Here is a 20,569-nt window from a genome sequence, read left to right on the forward strand (position 1 = left end):
GCAAGATGTGGATGAATTGTGAAAAATAGAAACTGTTGATTACTGCTTGAATTGATGGAGTACAAAATACATATAAATACATCAGTTTGTACTTTATTATTATTGTAAATTTCAGCATAAAAACAGTGTAATTTTAATGAAACAAAAATAAAAATCTAAATCATAATTATCTCATTGTTAAAATATACATTTAATAACACAATCTAATCAAATATATATCCCAAAATAAATAGGACATTATTAAGATATTGGATGGAAGCCCATAGAAATAAAATTAGTAACTAACAAAGTAGTGCAAGTGGAAGGATATTAATTAAGAATTCACATATAAATAATGGCGTATTAATAATATTGCTATTAAAAAATAGTACTATTCATATTAGTATGTGCAAGTGTATAAACAATAGGATTTAAATTCTTATTTTAGTAACAGTGACAATTTGGACTCCCATTTCTTCAAGCTTTGCTACATTATCAAACTTTATGTGACAAAAAAATGTGATGTGCCCATATATGAACATGACTCGATGCCATATCGCTACCACATTTGGACATATCATTACCATATTTGGGCACATCACACTTTTTTTTCAAACTAGTTTGATAGTGTAGACAGAGCTTTACAGAATATTAATCTTCTACATCCCATTCTATCAATCTTAACTTTGCTAAATTGCTAGCATATACCATTGATTAGAATAAACAATCTTTAGTGTAGCTGATCACATTACCTACTAGGCAAACTTTGAGACAGGTATTTCTAAAGTATGCTCCCGGGCCAAGTTTATCAATTTATAGGAGTATCAGACATTTAAAAAAAAAACACCTGACTTTTTCCCCCATGGTGTAAAACTGTGCATTTACATTATTATCAATTAAATACATAAACAAACATAGAAAGTACAGCACCAGATATGATAAATTGGAATTCAATTTCTCATCTAACACTGAAATAATAAATATTATAAAAGCGCACACATTCTACAAATAGCATGTCATATAAACTAATATTTGGTTTTAAATTGAGTTGTGCAAGTATTATTAATATCAAAATAGATAGTATATTGATATGTAGTTCATTGATTGTAAACAAGTAATTTCACCCAACTAGACTATAATAGATAGTATATTGATATGTAGTTCATTGATTGTAAACAAGTAATTTCACCCAACTAGACTAAAATAGATAGTATATTGATATGTAGTTCATTGATTGTAAACAAGTAATTTCACCCAACTAGACTAAAATAGATAGTATATTGATATGTAGTTCATTGATTGTAAACAAGTAATTTCACCCAACTAGACTAAAATAGATAGTATATTGATATGTAGTTCATTGATTGTAAACAAGTAATTTCACCCAACTAGACTAAAATAGATAGTATATTGATATGTAGTTCATTGATTGTAAACAAGTAATTTCACCCAACTAGACTAAAATAGATAGTATATTGATATGTAGTTCATTGATTGTAAACAAGTAATTTCACCCAACTAGACTAAAATAGATAGTATATTGATATGTAGTTCATTGATTGTAAACAAGTAATTTCACCCAACTAGACTAAAATAGATAGTATATTGATATGTAGTTCATTGATTGTAAACAAGTAATTTCACCCAACTAGACTAAAATAGATAGTATATTGATATGTAGTTCATTGATTGTAAACAAGTAATTTCACCCAACTAGACTATAATAGATAGTATATTGATATGTAGTTCATTGATTGTAAACAAGTAATTTCACCCAACTAGACTAAAATAGATATAGTAATTGCTTAATTATATATTAAGCCATGACTGTTTTGAAGAAACACAAACAAGCATTTTTCTCTGTGAAACACCCTCTCTTTCCAACTTCCTATATTTTTCAAAGTCACTTAATATTGAGTATACTAGCCACAGGATTCTGAGACACGAGCACTCTCTAAGCTGCATACCCAACCAATAATGTCACTTAGTTTAATGCTAGAGATTCAGGTCAATCAGGTTAATCCTGGTGACCTATCCCAGAAGGAATAGCTCTATTTTAAATAACTTGACCTACTTCAATTAAACAGTTCTAAACATGCATTATATTCAATTTTTGGAGAAAAAAAAAGCTAAATTACCAATTCCTTATGTTACTTATCAATTATCAATAAGGAAGTTAGAATATTTTAATAGCTACTGAAGACAAAATATACTCTTTGGTGAAGATTGCCTGATTACAATCTGTAATATACATTTGCATAGGTTACATAATTCAAAGAGAAATTATTGCAAATACATTTGTAGCAAAATAATTATATTTATCATATTAAATTGAAAAACTCACAATATTATACATCATTAGTACTAAATTAGCGAGTATATTATTGGAAACCAATTTGGTAGTGGTAATGATAATGACATGATAATGATAACAATGATGATGTTTGATGATGATGTTTGATGATGATGTAGGCAAGGGACCATGCAAAAATTGTTCTACTGCAGTTACTGCAGTACTATATTTTGTTTCCTCCTTCTGTTTAGGCAATTGTTTACCAATCATTTTTCTGGGTAATCATATGCACTGTTTATGTCAGTGACTTCCTAATAAAACAATGAAACAAGCTAAAATTAATTGCAGTACAAAAAATGTCATTATTGCAGTAAAATAATTTTGACACACTGTCCCTAATTTTTATGAATACATGATAAAATAATACCAAACACACAATTATTTGTAGTACTTGCTTTTAAAAACTAGTACCGAGAGAAAACAGCTAAAATTGTTTTGATTGAAAACACGGGAATATTTAAGTAAAGTAAATAAGGCAACTAAATAAAATATTTATCAATCAAAAAACAGAAATTGTTAAACTATTGCAATATATTTCTTTATGTTGAAATAAAATAACAAGGAACAAATTGCAGTTCTTTCTTTTATAATAAAAACAAAATATCAAAAATCTTGCACAAGCATTTTAACTATAGACAAAAAACAGGAAAACTTTGAAAGACAACAACAAAGCTGACTTAGTTGCAGAAAATAAAATGACAAGAATGGAGGCGATGGCAAGTCTTGAAGACAACTTGATTGTTTACTTCAATAGCTGTAGTAATATCAACAATCTGTAAAAGAGAAAATTGAATCAAATTATTTCATTTCAATTGCAAGAAAAATACATACGACAAGTATTTGTGAAGCGGAGTGTTAAAGAAGAATGGCTTTAAAAATGTGCTTTTCTTAAAGTTTATTATAGCGAATTTATTTCATCCTATTTCAAGAGGATGTGCCGGCCAGTGTGAGCTGATTTTATAGGCCGCCCTCAACAAGAAAATACAGCAACAAAAACAAAGAATACAAATTTTAAAATGCAGCTCTGTCTACACTATCGAACTGCTTTGACAAAAAAGTTGTTATGTGCCCAAATATGGTAGTCATATGCTTAAATATGGTAGTGATATGACATCATCATGTCCATATATGGGCACATCACATTTTTTGTCAAATAAAGTTTAATATTGTAGACAGAGGTATAGCTATTCACAATTTAAATTCCATGGAAGCAATAAAAAGATTAAAATGAACAGTCAAAATATGATATTATATATGATTTAAAATTTCAAACATTATTTATACCATGGTGAAATAATGTTTATACTTACTTGAACTTGAAACCTCTTCAAAGCTCTCACAAAATTACACAACGAATTGGTCTAATTATTTTCTTGTGATTTTTTGTAGGTGGGTTTTCATCTTGTTTAAACTTCCTGGTTAATTGAAAATTAAAAAAACAACTTAATTTAGAAAGAGATACCATATAGCATAGATGATGCAATAGTTTTAGTATTTTTATCCTACTAATAAATGTAAACATATATACAGTCATTTGTTATGGTTTTGAAAAAAAAACTATATAATTCTATAATAGAATAATTTTAAAAGGCTTAAAATCCTTCAACAAGCAGTATGTAGCGTAATTAGGTTATATGCATTATCATGCATATAACCTCTTGATTCTGTCAAAATCTTTATTTGTTTATTTATTCTTTCCTTAGCACTATTTTGTCCGTGAATTATCTTGGCATCAGTTTCATCTAGCTAAGTCATTTTTTTAGAGTATATTCCTTATCGCCAGGAATCGATGTGGTTATGTTTTCACGGTGCGCAATCAAACATTACGCGGTCTACGCGCGATTTAACGAAATCACGTTTGTAATCATATCTTCACAAGCATGAATCACTTTTAAACAAAATTTGGTACTCATAAATTTCAGGTCACATTTCATCATATGGCAATACAATTACGTGCGTAGCGCATATGACGCATGCGTACGCGCGCTTAAAATGTTCAAAATTGTCAGAATTTATTTTCGATGAAATTAGAGTACGTTTCAGGCAATTTTAAGCGTTTAAAAAATTGCCATAAGTGCGTAGATTTTTGCACGCGCACTGCGCGTCAAACGTTATTGCGCACTGTTTTTGTCCGATTACTGTTGTATAACCTTTCTTTAACAATATCATCATATTGTATTCACTTTTCAACGCGAAACAGCGTTATACGAGCACGTCAAAAGTGACAGGCTACTGTACGCACGTGTAAGTTAACAAAATGGTGAAAATATGCTAAATTTTAAAATTAATATATATCGTTAGAATGCTCGGGAACACCTATTTTTTATTTCATTTTCTTGAAGTGTATGTATCGTACGTATGATTTATTATGAAATTAAGAGAACAAAAGTTGATTAAGTCATCATTAATGACATATTAAATTTACAAAAATTAATTTCGACAATCAAACAAATTATAACATTTTCTTAGGCCGAAATAACAAACTTAACATTAACTTTCTTCCTTAAGAAGTTCATATATTAAAGTTAAAAGTATATAGTTTGACAGTGCATCATTTTTAAAAATCTTTAAAGATATCATCATAGTAAAACATTATAATTCATTGCGGTATGTAATAATCTATCTATAAGTGGTTACTGCATAGTAAATACACGGAGGAATAATTTTTTGTTAGTTGTGTATGGCTCGGTGGTCTTTGCTCGTGTCTATAGCATTCAAGGTACCGAGTTCGAGTCTCACCTTGGGAAATGAAACGAAAGAAGATTTTTTTTAATTATCCGTATTGTTTGTTCAATTGTATTTCTTAGTGTATAGATTATACAGATGATTTATAATGAAATTTAGATAAAAACACAAATGTGGTTTATGACATTATATACGCAGAAGGATCTTTGATCGGATTATGATACCGGATATCATATATTATAAATAACTAAAGATTCTGAGTAAATCAATCAATCAAAATATCTTAAATCAATGCATATAACCTATAATTCGTCATAGTGACGAATTAAATTCTAGTTGTTATTTGTATATGTTATTTTTTATTTATTCCATTATTGTTTCAATCTTAAAAGGAAGTAAATAAATGTTATTTTGGGTTGAATTTGAATAAAATAATATTATTTTTACCGTATTATCCTGACCAATTCATGAAATGCTTCGTCCACATTCTGTCTTGTTTTAGCACTGCATTCTACAAACTTCATATTCAAATCTCTTGACAACATTTCTATATCATTTGTTGATACCTGTAAATAAACAACTTGTTTTTTTACTGTACTTCACTTTGGCAGAAAAACAAAAACAAAACAATACACACATAATATTTACCTTCATGATTAACTTGGAACTAACAACAACAACAACTGATCAAGCAATATAAAACACAACAGACCTAATGACCTATCTATGAAACTAATTGTTGTGTAGTCTAATAGCGCTATGTAAGAATGACAATTTATGTCTATTTGTTTTAACTGGAATTGTTAATCTTCTTTTTCTGGGAGCCTAGGGATAAAGTTTTAACTTATATAGGTTTCCTTCCACACATACTATGCTTTATTAATTTCTATCGAATTAGTTAATACAATATATATTTATGTATTTTTAATATATGTGTAGAGAATACTGTATATTGAATCAAAGAAAATACAAATTGTGTATAAATGCTGATTGATAAATGGATCATCAATTAGTACAATAAACCTTTGTTGGTAACACAGAAATTAAAATTATAGCCTAGTATTATTTGGGTTTTGGACAACATTCTTTACAAGCTTTATTTCATTAATTATTGCTTTAAAAAAAATTTGTTATGATGAATGAATAAATTTGAATTCTGAAATTCTATTCAATTTCAATGAATATGTCCACGCCACAATTTCCTTTTCTTCTGTCAAAAAATGATTAAAACATCTGGTACTTTGTTGTAGAAGTTTCTACTTCATTTGTTTCATGAAGAAACAACTTCAACAATTCAATTTGATTAGCTGCCAATGCCTTCAAGGGCATAAACAGACAATACAATATAAATACAATTATTTACAACCGAATGTAATTTTAATATCATTTTCGAGTTCAGAAAAGGATTGTATTTTTATGTATAATTGAATATAATATACCAGTGAGTGATATAATTGTCAAGTCAAATATCATATTATCATTTGTTTTAAGAAAAAAATTTCTGTTGGCGGAGCACAATATCCAACGGACACAACATGAACTCAAAAACAAAAACATTACAAAAAAGTGTCTACAGTACATTATGTTTAAGGCTCTAATACAGTAGCTCCTGGAAAGAAACTATTTGTAAATCGTGCCTTATTGGCCTTAACTGGAACATACTAGAGGCCGGATGAAATTGATCATCTTTGATAGCCACTGCCTTTTTCTTTTATATACTGTATGTGCAATACCAGTTATATATATGTGCAATATACCAGTTATATGTGCAATATACCAGTTATATATATGTGCAATATACCAGTTATATATATGTGCAATATACCAGTTATATATGTGCAATATACCAGTTATTTATATGTAGTTATATATATGTAGTTATATATGTGCAATAAACCAACCTGTCTTTGTTCTTTAAGATCTGCTTTATTCCCGATAAGAACCATGGGAAACTCCTCTCTGTCTTTCACTCGCAATATTTGACGGTGAAATTTGAAAATTTCATCAAAACTGTGAATGAAAAATAAATTGTATTTAAAAATGTATTTGAGACAAAACAAGTAATGTAGAGAAACATTAAATTTGTAATTGTTTGTAACAAGACCACCGAGCTTGCTGTGATGGCTAAGGCTTAGATTCAAGCCAGAGTAAGCAGTGGGTACTGTACTTAGTATAAACTACAAATTACTTCAGAGTAGGGATAAACATCTGACCAATTTCATATTTATTTTGGAGATATCTCAGTACAGTTGTTTATACCAAGTTGTACAGATGTTAAATGTTGCATCATGAATAAAATACATGTACTTGTTGATTATAGTTCACGACCAATATGATACTGACCTATTTTTATTACACAATGAGAAGACCAATAGAAAGCCATCTCCTGTTCTCATGTATTGTTCTCTCATTGCACTGAATTCATCTTGTCCAGCTGTATCCAAAACTAGCAAGTTAAATAAACATCAAGTGTTATTAGTCATTTTACACATCAATAGTGGTGTTAGTAGTCTATGCTAGCTTACCCGTGCTCTCCAGAGGGAGGGCTTAGATACCTAAAGTAAAAATTCCTATAACACTCCTGGACCATAATGGACTAGTCCGCAACCATGCCATCAAATTCTGCGAGCTTTTCTCATTGTTTAATGGGCCTAGTCTTCGTCATTTGATATTCAAGATGGAAGCGGCGGAATAATTAAAGTTGACATAAGAACAGAAGGTGAATGTTTTGAGAGAGAACATTCGTGGAAAGTACTGTATGTCCTGATCTTATCTTTTAACTAATTCAATTCATTATCATTACAAATGTACAATTCAAATATAGTAATCGAGGTAAAATAGTAGAATACACACTTAACTTTACAAAATTTAACAAGGTCAGGAGAAAATGATTCATAACATTTTGTTTTAATTCTTAGAAATATTCACAATAGGCTGTTTACCATCTAGGCGCAATAATAACGTAACTATTGTCCATGGAAAATGATACAGTAGGTCATTATACCAAATAACTTCCAGGTTATACTAGCTTATTTCCTGTTTACAGCCTCTGTACATTCTCAATACTGGATAGTAATTGTCATGATATACTGTGTATTTATAATTGTAAAAATAGATTTCTAAAAATGAATTTCATACTGCAATGTCTTGGGTATACTCTAATCTGTCTATTATAAGTCCATCCAGCAATACGTCTAAATTTGGTATGTAGCTCCCTACACACAAAAGTAGTGAATTTTATTTTTTGACTTGTAATTTGTATGTATTTTTATTAGTATATTAATATTATATTACATGTATTACAACAGAAAAATAGTGATGTGACATTTCTTTTCGTCTGTTTTACTTTTATCGTTTTGATTTACAGTAGCTTTGTCCTTATTATATTTGTATTTCTATTGAGCTGATAATTAAGATCAATCTACTGATAGTACCCAGAGCATTGCAAATTTTTTTCAGTAATTTGGATTACATTTTATTAATTATAACTACAGTATCATAGCCAATGAACTAAATTCTTTTAAATATTGAAGCTATTAAAATAGCTAGGTTTGGTTCACATCAATGGCAACATATGGTCTACATCCTTAGTAATTAGCAGGGATTATTTCTATGGAAAACTGAACAATATAGTTTTTACAAACATATATATACTGTCAAAAGCAAATTTCTAATACTTGAATCTGGACATGTGAACAAAGCCACAGAATATTATATCAACAATATCATCTTTCAATATCATGTGATCAATTCCACGCAAGACATGACTTAATGCTGACCTAGATGTAATCTATACAAAACACCAGGGTATTTAAAATTACAACAAAAACAATATTGTCATTCCCATAAGAAATGCACAGACTAAAATGGCTTATATGTTGGGGCTTAATACTTGCTAACAAGGCCTCTGGTATTGACTTTAGAAATCTTTCACACTAAATGATATCTGGTTGAACAAATATTATTCATCATAATATACTAAAGTAAGTGTGCTTATCTCTGCATAAGTAGTGCTTAAAGTGCTGAAACAAGTGAAAAACAATTAATATTCACAAAACTGCATCTAAACTCTGTCGCAATTCTCAGCCCTCAACTCAAATTTAAAATATCACTGTACACACACAAGCTAAATTTTAGGAAGCTTTTATGAGAGTTGAATAATAAATACATTAGTATGATACTTACTGTCCAACTTGGAAACAACATTATCAATTTGGCATTGCTTTGTATATGAGTCTTCAATCGTTGGATCATAATCGGAGACAAAATATGACTGAAATGATAAATAAAAACCTTATTAATCACCTTAACAATAACAATTAAATCTAAATGTACCACTGATTTATTAGGATAATTAATATAATATATAATAATTATAGTAAGTATTGGACCTACTTTCAAGAAAATTAATGATGGTAAGATATTGTAATTCTTTTCCTCATAAAAAAGTTACTAAAATTATACTGTATAAGTAGACACTATTATTAGGAAACTGGCAATAAATACAATTTTGTAGGTTTAATGACAGTTGTTTGACCTTGCTTGACCTTGCTTTATTGTACATAAATGAGTCAATGTTTGGCAAGATACTGGTGGTAGTAAGACCATAACGTTACAGTGGTATAACTAGTTCTTAACAAAAATATATACATATATATATATATTTAATATCGTACCAAATTTTACACCAAATTTACTATAGATGACATGATGATTAGACAAGACAAGATGGGGTAATATAATTTGGCACCTTAAATTTAGTATGGTTCAAAGGTCAATTTACACAGACGAGCGGAAAACTGATTAGCTTGTCCCACGTACTGTAGTATCTTATCTATCCTGAGCAGAAATTGCCCATCTGCTCCATGTTGTGTACAAATGGTCATAAGGAATAACATGGACTCTATATTTTTATTATCGTTTACCACTCACCACTGTGCAACTACTGTGTAAGCGGTCAAATATGAATGTTGATATTGATATTAAAGCATGGAGGAAGTATGAACAGTATTTATAAGTGATATATAAAACTGAATTGACAACACAATCAATCTACTTGGATTCGTTAACTCCAGCTAATATGTTAATGTTGTCACTGTAGAAAAATTAACTGTATTATAAGTTTTTTGTTTCAAGCTAATCTTTCGGCCAAACAACCAACATACCATGAAATGAAATCTGTATATTTTTATTTGCTATAGTATAGTATTTTGAAAAATTTAGTAATCAAATTAATTACCCTTCAATTATAAATAACTTTACTTGAAGAAATAAAATCCACTCTCAAAAAATGATTCCGGATTTTTTAATGGGGAGCACACTATATTAATAAATTGTGAAATTTAAATAATACCAAAAATGTATTCTTCATTTTAGCTGGCAAAACTTACAGTAGCCTGATCCTCCTCTTAACTATTCTATTTCCTTATTTGTCGGTGGGTCTAATCGTCTTCAAATGGGCCAACCATTTAACACATTCACACTTACAGTACAGAAAAATATCAATAAATGCACACCAACTTTTTTTGGAAAATAAAAACAATAATATTGATTGTATTATCATAATTAATTGTTTCCATATAAATATTATTTAAAAAAATTATATATAAATTGGAATGAGAAAGGTGTCTGCACAAGAAGAACAATAACATTAAGAATTCCTCTCGAAAACGAAGGTAAACAATACTTACTTGAATAAATTGAATTGTTAGGGCGCTTTTACCAACGCCTCCACCGCCAACCACCACAACTTTGTGCATCTGCTCGTTGCCACCTCCATTCGCAGTCCCTCCGGACATTCTAAAGTTAGGCCTAGCTTAGCCTAGGCTAGTTCATTAATTCATGAAGGGAAAAACAACCAGCTTTAGTGTCTATAAGTGGTACATTTACTGACGAAAAATGTCTTTCAATGTTTGTTATAAAACTATTGTTAATCGACTTTAGGTTTACCAAGAAGAACTGAAAGTTTGTCCCGAAAATCCACACAGCTCAACAACCAGCCAGCAGAGTTGTGTTTTCTTACATGAAACCGGAAGTATGCAGGAAATTACCGGTTTTGATGAAGTGTGTATAGTGTTCCGCCGCGCGGCACTTATTTAGACGGGTACCACCACCGCCGGTATGTTTAAATAGTTGTGTTTATCGCACGGCTTTTTTTAATTGATTGAAAAATAATTATAATCATTTTTTGTTATTATTCACATAATGGTTAACTAGAACAAAATTACACCATTAAAAATTATTATTCTTGTCAGACATGAACGAGGTTTGACCTTGCATGCTGTTTTAGTTATTTTTTCTTTTTATAAGTTTCTATTTTTTTTCCCTGCAGAAATGGTTAACTTTGATTTAAAATTTGATTGGTCATCTCATGTCATAACTTTGAAGTACAGAGAAATTGATTATATAATCTAAATGTGGTTTGTGACATGGCAAATACGCGACAAATCCTTCTTCAGGTTTTATATAAAATATAGATTCTTATCTTTAATATATATTATTAAAAAAATAATATTTATTATTTAAATAAATCCATATAACCTATAATTCGTCATAGTGACAGAGGTCCCAAGTTGAAAAAACGAAATTTCGGGTAAACAATAGAGGGCGTCCTATAATAATTTAAAATTATATAGAGGGCGCTATAGTTTTACAAAAAATCTCGAGCATACATCATCTGTGGGATATCCAATACCAAAATGTACTAGGCCTACTAGCATAATTGCCATTTCTGCCATTGTTATGCTTTTTGGCATTATTTAGAGGCCCATTGCCACTGCATGTGGCATAATGCCGCGGCATTATTTATCCGTTTTTAGTATAATCATGGCATAATTTTGTGTTTTTTGAACAACTAAAAAAATAATATACCACAGAACAAGAATAATATTATTAGTTAATCTTGCAATTTCGTGCATATCACCTTACACAATATCATATCGTACAAAACAGTTCTGTCAGCTTTTTTCGTACCTTTTGTTTCGGACTCGATCGACTCTTCGGATAGGAAGGCTGCTCACAAACTACCGTGTGTGCGATAGGCAGCGCAACGAAACCGACGAGGCCCCGGACGAGGCTAGCAGTGATTGACCAATTATGTATTATATTGTCGAGGAGGGCTACCCCCATGAAACATGGTTAAATAAAAACAAAATGAAACGAAATTATAAGTCTACAGGACCAGGTTGGGTGGAGCTAATAATTTAGAAAAATTGAGTTTCCCGGAAATTGGACTTTGAAATATGGAAAGAATATAAGTCTCCAAGACCAGCCCTGGCCCTGCCTAACCTAAATTAACTTAACTCTCTAAATATCTCTTCTTAAAAATAAAAGAAAAACATTTTATATTTATTTTATAAAAAAAAAAAAATCCGTAGAGATTCGAACCCCAGCTAGTAGAGCTGAGAGAATCCAAACGATAGTTATACCCGTTATGCCACAATGTACTCAAGTAATGAAAAGTGACAATAGATTAGTCTAATCATTACGTCATATATTTGCATATTCATGACGTAATTTTGAGGAAAGGAATCTAGTTTTAACCTTGAAAGGTGACAATAGTATAGTCATATGACGTAATTTTGAGGAAACAAATCTAGTTTTAACCTTTCTATAAACCAGATAAGAGGGCCGGATAGCTCAGTCGGTAGAGCGTCGTGGAACACGATTATCATGGGTTCGGTGGAAAAGAGTTAAAGCTATGCGAGCTTCTGTGTTTGGGGTTCACAGATTGAACAACGTCCCCCTTTCCACCACACATCATGAGGCAATAACATCAAAGCATCTGATGTGTGGTACCCCCAAGGCTGTGAGAGAGCCTTACCGTGCTAGAGAGGCAGGGCGCACACCATCATTTTTTTTTTTGGCTACCCGCCTCTTTTCGATCGCGTAAATTTTATGTTTGGCGCCCTCAATTTTAAGAACACCTAAGTTATGTCAGAAAATTAGGAACAAATAAATAGAAATGTGTAGAGATGCCGATGCCTGGCCTGGCTAGTGTATTCTCTCTATTTATTTAAATACATATGCATTATTGTAATAAATAATGTTCACAATTTTTTTGTGAATTTTTAACTTTGAACAAACGAAAAGGATTTCAAACCAAGTACTACATTTTACTGTGTTTGAGCATGAAAAAATGATATTGAATTAAGTGAATAATTGATAATGAGAATTCAAAACAACTGATACAATGAATTAAATGATGAACAATACCAGCCTGTCCACCAACCAACCCATTGATTGCTACCCCTATACAAATATTGAACAGTTGGTATGTCGTGCGTTATTATGCAAATGAGTTGGTGCAGGTGGGGAAGATGGCGTTGTTAGTCATTGTGGCAACATGTCACACTGTTGAATGTTGATCTTTACATTAGAAGATTATTCAAATCTTGTAAAAAAACAGGGCAGGAACCTAGCAGATTCCCTCATTTAGTTTAAAAGTAATCTAAAAAAGAAGTCCATCTGGAAAAGAAGCCCGCCCAAGAATACTAAAAAATGAAGGAGCACATTTTTGGCTTCAATTGGCCTTAGTGCTGAGGCGGGGAAGAGCACACGATAACATCTTTTAATTTGCAATACAAACAAAACTAAAAATATAAATTTGTGACGATATGGGATCAAATTTTTGGCCCACTTTGTGTCAGTTGGGGTTTTGCAGACGTTTTTTAATTAGGGCCAACTTTCGGGGAACTTGGGACCTCTGTAGTGACTAATTTAATCTATTTAAAAAAAGTAATATTTGAGAATGAAAAAGTTTCACCATAATATTGTACTATACAAAGTAAACAAGCTCTCTCGTTTAGCATAATATTACAAACAAATCAAGTGTATTGTTACCAATAGCAACAAAATTGACGATAAGTTTGCCTATGAAATGCATTATTATTTTATTTGAATGATTTCGAAATAACGAAATATTATTTTTTTCTTTCAACTAAGGGCCTTTTACAGTTGGCCTACTCTCATTCAAATTAGTTAGTCTCTCCTACAAATATCTCCATGTTGAACAATACATAGATCATCAGCATACATTCCAATATAAATGGAAAAAAATCCGAAAAGGATGTGAGATGAGATAAATAATTTAAGTATTAGGAAAAGAATACTGTATAATGTCATACTCACAGACAAAACATTCGTATAAAGTACATGATTTTAATAAAAAATCTGTTTAGCGCCCCCTAATGTGATAACATTTTAGCAGACGATTGGCAAGGAAATAATTAAAGACCTCATGGGCGCCGGGCCGGATCAAAACATTGTGAGTATTCCCTGTGTTATTAAAGTTTTAGCTCTCGTCTGATATCTGTACAACAGTATGTTGTTGTTGAATATGTTGTCGATGTGTTAAAGATCTAGGCCTAGTAACATTTAATGAATGTCAGTGTCAAAAAGTGGATTTATCTGGATGTTTGAATGTGCAAGCCTGGTAAGGAAGGCTCCGTCGTCCACGCGTGAACAACACACAGGACAACAGTAGTCTGGCCACCACCAAAGTTTTTGTTTTTAAATTGAGCCTAGCCTAGTACGCTTCACTGTGTAATACTTGAATTTACCATTAAGCCTATATATAAATAGTCCTAGTCTAGGCAGAAACAATTTGTGACGTTTAAAAATGGAAACATCGGCCTCACAACACAACACGTTAGGCCCGGACGAGAATAGCATAAAGGTAATGGCAGTTGAGGCGGAAGCCGCTTTGCAAGACATCCGATTTGCAGTGGATTCGGTCGCAGTTTCAACAACTTTACCCTCACGCCAGGATATTGTGTATATGAATATAAAGACCAAAGAAGCAGAGGAACTCTGTATTGAGCTCTCAGTATCAGGTTATAGAGTAAGTATTGTCTTGACACAGACATAATACATTGTTTTCAAAATATATAGAATAGGCATAACATTTGTTTTAAAGTTTATTTCAAGTAAACTATGAATGGCCCTTTTTCCTCTTTTCAGAGACTTTATTCAATAATATTTTCTATTACATATTTGACATTTTTTTGCAATTTGTGTTCATATGTACAAAGAAACAGCATTTATTTTAAATAATTATCCAATTGTGAAGCCTAGACAGGTAAAATTAGAAAGAACCTAAATATTGACAACAGCAAACAAATATGATAACATTACTATCTGAAAATATTTGATTTGTACACAATACTGACCCCCTTAGACAGTAATTAATCATGACCTTTGAATTAGATAAAGTCTTGACAATAAGATATGAATGCAAACACTCCTACACTCGGCTGTTATTAAACCGTAAAACCTCGAAAAGAAGCCCATCTAAAAAATAAGCCCTCTCAAAAAGAAGCCTCCCCCTCCTCTATATATAGTATATCTTGTCAAAGGAATAGAAATGTTGTATAATGTTTGTTTATTTTTAGATTGTCGCCACCCAGTATGACAGTATAAACAAAGCACCACTTTCACAATACTACGAAACAATCTACGCTTTGTTGGATAACCGTAGTCCAGGCTACCGTCTCTCATTTGGGGAAGCTTTAGTGGGTAAATTAAAAGACCTACAGGAAGATAGGTGTGCCGAGATGACGACGCAAAGCCAGAGCTGATACCACATTCATTCTACTAGTAGTAAGGATTAATTTACACATTATGTGTCATACACTTTTTCTTGATCAAGTTTCTATGGTGTAGACATATGCCTAAATGTCTAGGGGCGGATTTAGTATTATAGATTAGGCGGGGCTAATGCCTGGTTAGCCCCGCCTAAATCCGTGCCTTGTGTCTAGTATTTAGTAGCACTAAGGATACAATACAAACCATCAGATATCGTTTTAAAAAACAATCAATTGAATAAACATGGGGAAAAAGAAAGGTTTGATGTACTCTATGAAATAGAGGTTTAAACGATAAAACAGAGAAATCTTGTAAAACCTACAGAACGGTGATACCAACTTAAAAAACAAGATTTTGTAAAAGAAGTTATTACAATTGTAATATTTTAATGGAAATAATCAAGGATTGCTAAGTTTTTTTAAGGTTAATATATAAACTGAAAAATCCCTGAAAATGCTGTTTTCCGTGAGAAGTGAGCCTGAGAGATAACAGTAAATCATGGCTGAAAGATTGAGATAAATAGACCACCTATTGATTAGGTACTGTATTGGAAATTGAAAGTTAATTTAAGAGTTGACATAGATCGAAGAAGGCTTTTGACATTTGTATATTTAGCTGGTCTATAGAGAATATGAGTTTATTGCCACTACTGAAGTATATATTTGTAATTTTCTAAAGCCAATTTGGCTTGACCTGTTTGTAACCTTTTAAAGGTTGCTGTTATAAGGTGAATTCCATTACGTTCAACCTGTGATTCTTAATGAAATTCTATATTCAATCCATTTGAAACAAATGATAAATTTCTTGGGAACGTTTTCAGATTTATAATGAATCAATCTTCTGTAAAGATTATAATAATTTAGCCTATAGCGCATTATTCAAGCCTATATGCGCTTTTATATAATAAAAATGGGAGAAAAAATATATATATATATATAGATATAGTATAGTCCACATTCAGAGAGGCAAGGTTTTTTTACAAATTATTAAAATATATTTTGCAGATTACAGTATGTAAGCAACTTCCAATATAATTAATGGATATAAAATTAGGTATCTTTAGGCCTTTTCACACAGAACTTCGGCAATATTGCGGTAAGCAAGCCGGCGTTATTGCCGGTCTAAACCCATTCACACAGAAGGTAATATTACGGTAATTTTACCGTCTTCTGTGTGAAAGGCCACAGTGGAAAGGCGCAATATTTAAAGATTACTGTCTTCATAAAATAGAGGTCGCACTTTTTGAGGAGAAAAAAAATGGCGGGCACCTGCCGCCGGCGACAACATGCCATGCGCGTACTTGTTTGCTGATGTTGTTTTGTGTGTCCGTCGTTTAGTTTTTTTATTTACGATGCATAAAATTTATATTTTTGCCCAACGCCACTCCGTGCTAATAACTGCCCGATCGTGATGGCCATTCTACAGAAACAAAATCTATTAGGCCTACACGCGAATTTAATTATCAGAAGCTGTTATGAGCTAGCACCGGGAGCGCGCACCGGAGGATGTTCCTGCTAGAACTATGCTAACTAGGGCCTAGGCTTACGTACGCTACAGCAAGTTAAATAATCTTTGGACCAACATCTGTTATATTTTTATTATTATTGGCCGTATTCTTCCATTGTATTATTTACAAACTAACCTAAAAATATATATATATATAATGGATATAATCTAATAATTTGGCCTAAAGTAATTGCCACAGTCTTTCTCAATCAAGGAAAATGTCCCGAATTTATCCTTGCTTCACTGCGTAAGCAGGCGTTATATCGTGGACTCTTCACACAGATCAGGCTTACGACCGTGACGGTAATATTACCGCAATTTTACTAGGTCCAGAGGCGGTCTAACGGAAGCCGGCATTAAGGGGTTTTTACCCTTTCACACATAAGCCGGCATTCGCGAATTACCGCAATATTACCGTCTTACAGCTCTGTGTGAAAGGGGCTTTTGGTTCCTAACCTTAGTTCTTAAGATAATGAGTTTAAACTTCACAAGCAATATTTTCACTAGGAATGTCGTCCGATTTTTGTTTAGAATTTTAAGCGGATGATTTATTTCAATAGAAAGGTGTAATTAAGTCTAAAGAGAAAATAGAAGTATTACTTCCCTATCATGACAACAATTATTATGGTAAAGTGAATGTTTTGTTTGAACAGGAGAATTTTGTTAAATGAACTGTATTTTGAACCATGTGTAAACAGTTCAGCTTCAGTTGTTAAAGTGTTAATAAACAAAACAAAATCTAGTACTTTATACTCTATATAACCTAGCAATAGACCATGAATAGACTATTCAGCCAAACACATTGATTGAATACCCATCTAAATTTATTGTAAAATGATCTATGTGTTTGTTGACCTGTGGTCTAGACAAGGCAACTAAGAGGAAAGAAAAATAGACCTACTATAATTGTCTATTTTTCTTTCAACAAAAATAACCTACAATTTTAAATTGAATCCAATCAAAAAATTCAGTAGGAACATTCAGCCTGAAATAATTAGCAACCAATTACTTAAGAACAAACTTATGTACCATGCACCATGTTGATTGACTTGTAGTAGTTATAAGGTATGTCAGACCATAATTAAGTAATGTACTTTTTTTTCAATATTTTCATAATGATGCATATATACTGTACAAACAATTAGTGGTAGACTTTAAGACTTTTATAACATTGTTTGCTCCATAAATGTTTATTGCTTTATGAGTGTTCCAATAAAGATATCAACACATTCCATGTTGGTATTTGATTCCAAAATGCCATTATAAATTATTATGTGACTTATGTCTCGTTTTAATAATTCAGTTGTGATTATCAGATATTTAATTTTTTTTATATTAATGTATATTTAAAAAAAAATTTAATGAACTTATAAATTAAATAGATCCATGTAAATATCTACATCAAGGGGACAGTAACGGGCATTGTGTCTCTCTAATCAGTAAATTATACTACTGTACCTTTATTGTAGTATCGAAATGACGAAGATAATAGTAGATCAGTACATTTCTTGACATGAGCAATGAGTTTTGGTGTGGTAGAGTAGTTTTCAACAGACATGACCCAGGCCATGAGATTTAAAAGCGGGTTATTATTTTATTCAAATCACAGTCAGACAGAAGCTCTGTTTACACTATCAAACTAGTTTGACAAAAAAAGTGTGATATGCCTAAATATGGTAGTGATATGTCCATACAGTATATGGGCACATCACATTTTTTTGTCGCATAAAGTTTGATAGTGTAGACAGAGAGCTTTAGTTGTGGTAGAGTTGTTTTCCAGGCCCCTGATTATTTTTAGAATTATTTTGGTTAGCCTATTCTGTTATTCAAATGTAAGTTACGTGTTATACATTAGGTTACTGCTTCCGCTCATTGTCTTAAAAACGCAAATTCAACGACGTGTCTAATTCGCAAGTCCCATGTTGACGACAATTAATCATGTTGGTTTACATTTTCTAAATACACTCATTTTAATATATGGTAATTCTTTCAACCAAATTATCCCATTTTAAATGGATATTTTATCTGTACGGTTAGTGTGAACATGAATGTTAAGAATATGAACATTTTGCGAGAGTTTGTTTGCCATCTTGTAAGACGAGTCGCAGTCATTAGTACAGTCCTGTTTATTTTTTATTTATATGTAATTTTACTTTCTATGGACCAGAGATTCCGAAATAAAAGATTGAATGAATAAATGATTGAATGAATGAATATGATAATTTGACTTATTATAAATAAGTATATTTCATTCTTTCGTGTATTTACCATTATGTCCAATTATTGATTTTTTTAAAATAACAATTGATTTTAATAAGATTTAAACAAAGATCCCTCAGTCATGGTACGGTGTATTATTTTTTTTAGTAAAAAGACGTATACATTTATATTCATTCCTCAGTCCTGTAGTAGATCACGCACGTATAAAGTATATATGGTTATTACATAAATATATCCATCATAATTGCATTATAGGTCAAAGTAGTACAGTATGCGATGATTACAATATGGTGATATATTTAATATTCCGATCGGCAGAAATAAAAACTCTCGCAATTAATATTACTTCAGTTTAGAGGCGGATGTTCTGAAATCATTGATTTTATTATTATGAAACTGGGTTACCTCTGTACTGAATTATGAGTAATGCTTTTTAGTGATTATTTTGCATTTCATTCGATCATTGACATTCAATGTGTAATACATAATTGCCAAAAGATGCAACTTAAGTCAGATTTGTTTCATTTTATATCATCTGTATATGTATTCAATAATAAGGTTTACTTTGCGGCATTCTTAGAAGAGAAGGCTCAAATGTGTGACTAATAAAGAGGATTTAGGCGGCTAGGCCTATAATCATACCGGTATCATTTTTTGTCATCGTCATAATTTAACATCATGATTTAAACGTCGTTATAACCAACATAATATCTTATAACTTTGTGACCACGTCATAATCTATGACAGACATCGTCATAATCTAGCTGACAACATACATCGTCATAATCTAACAAGTGCCATTGGCAGACATCGTCATGATCTTACGTCGTTATGCGACATCATCTCATGATTTAGCAACAGTACAGTATTGCCAAAATCGTCATAATCAACCAAGGCCCACATCGTCATAATCCTAACATCAGTGCAGTGACCGACATCATCATAATCTTAGCTTTATTGTGACCAATATCGTCATTATCTAACATCATTATAATGAGCGACATCGTAGTCATGCTTTAATAAAAACCCGTTTTGCCATTCGTTGTTCTTAAGACACGTATTATTTATAACCTAATTTCACAATACATATAGTAATTACATATTTGTTGTGACCTGTGTTGACCTCATTGGAAACAGTTCAATATCTCATGATGTTTGCTTATTCACACCTTCGCATTACAACATGCTCTATATACAGAATGTGCATACATAATGAATAACATTAATGTAGTCATGTGTAAA

General features: G+C 31.4%; 2 protein-coding genes across 2 annotated transcripts; one reads left to right on the plus strand and one right to left on the minus strand.

The window, feature by feature from the left end:
* Positions 1–96: 96 nt before the first annotated feature.
* On the minus strand, positions 97–11,024 carry LOC140041115 (ras-like protein 2). Its single transcript, XM_072087506.1, has 7 exons — positions 10,708–11,024; positions 9,203–9,290; positions 7,361–7,463; positions 6,919–7,027; positions 5,465–5,583; positions 3,643–3,747; positions 97–3,105 (listed from the first exon to the last, which is right to left on the minus strand). Exons 1-6 carry the CDS (start codon positions 10,813–10,815, stop codon positions 3,669–3,671), a joined length of 606 nt encoding a protein of 201 aa, XP_071943607.1. The 5' UTR covers positions 10,816–11,024; the 3' UTR covers positions 97–3,105; positions 3,643–3,668.
* A 3,172-nt stretch (positions 11,025–14,196) lies between these two features.
* On the plus strand, positions 14,197–20,284 carry LOC140041116 (GSK3-beta interaction protein-like). Its single transcript, XM_072087507.1, has 3 exons — positions 14,197–14,282; positions 14,407–14,858; positions 15,409–20,284. Exons 2-3 carry the CDS (start codon positions 14,637–14,639, stop codon positions 15,592–15,594), a joined length of 408 nt encoding a protein of 135 aa, XP_071943608.1. The 5' UTR covers positions 14,197–14,282; positions 14,407–14,636; the 3' UTR covers positions 15,595–20,284.
* Positions 20,285–20,569: the final 285 nt, after the last annotated feature.

This window comes from Antedon mediterranea, chromosome 2, assembly GCF_964355755.1.
Source record: "Antedon mediterranea chromosome 2, ecAntMedi1.1, whole genome shotgun sequence".
Taxonomy (NCBI): domain Eukaryota; kingdom Metazoa; phylum Echinodermata; class Crinoidea; order Comatulida; family Antedonidae; genus Antedon; species Antedon mediterranea.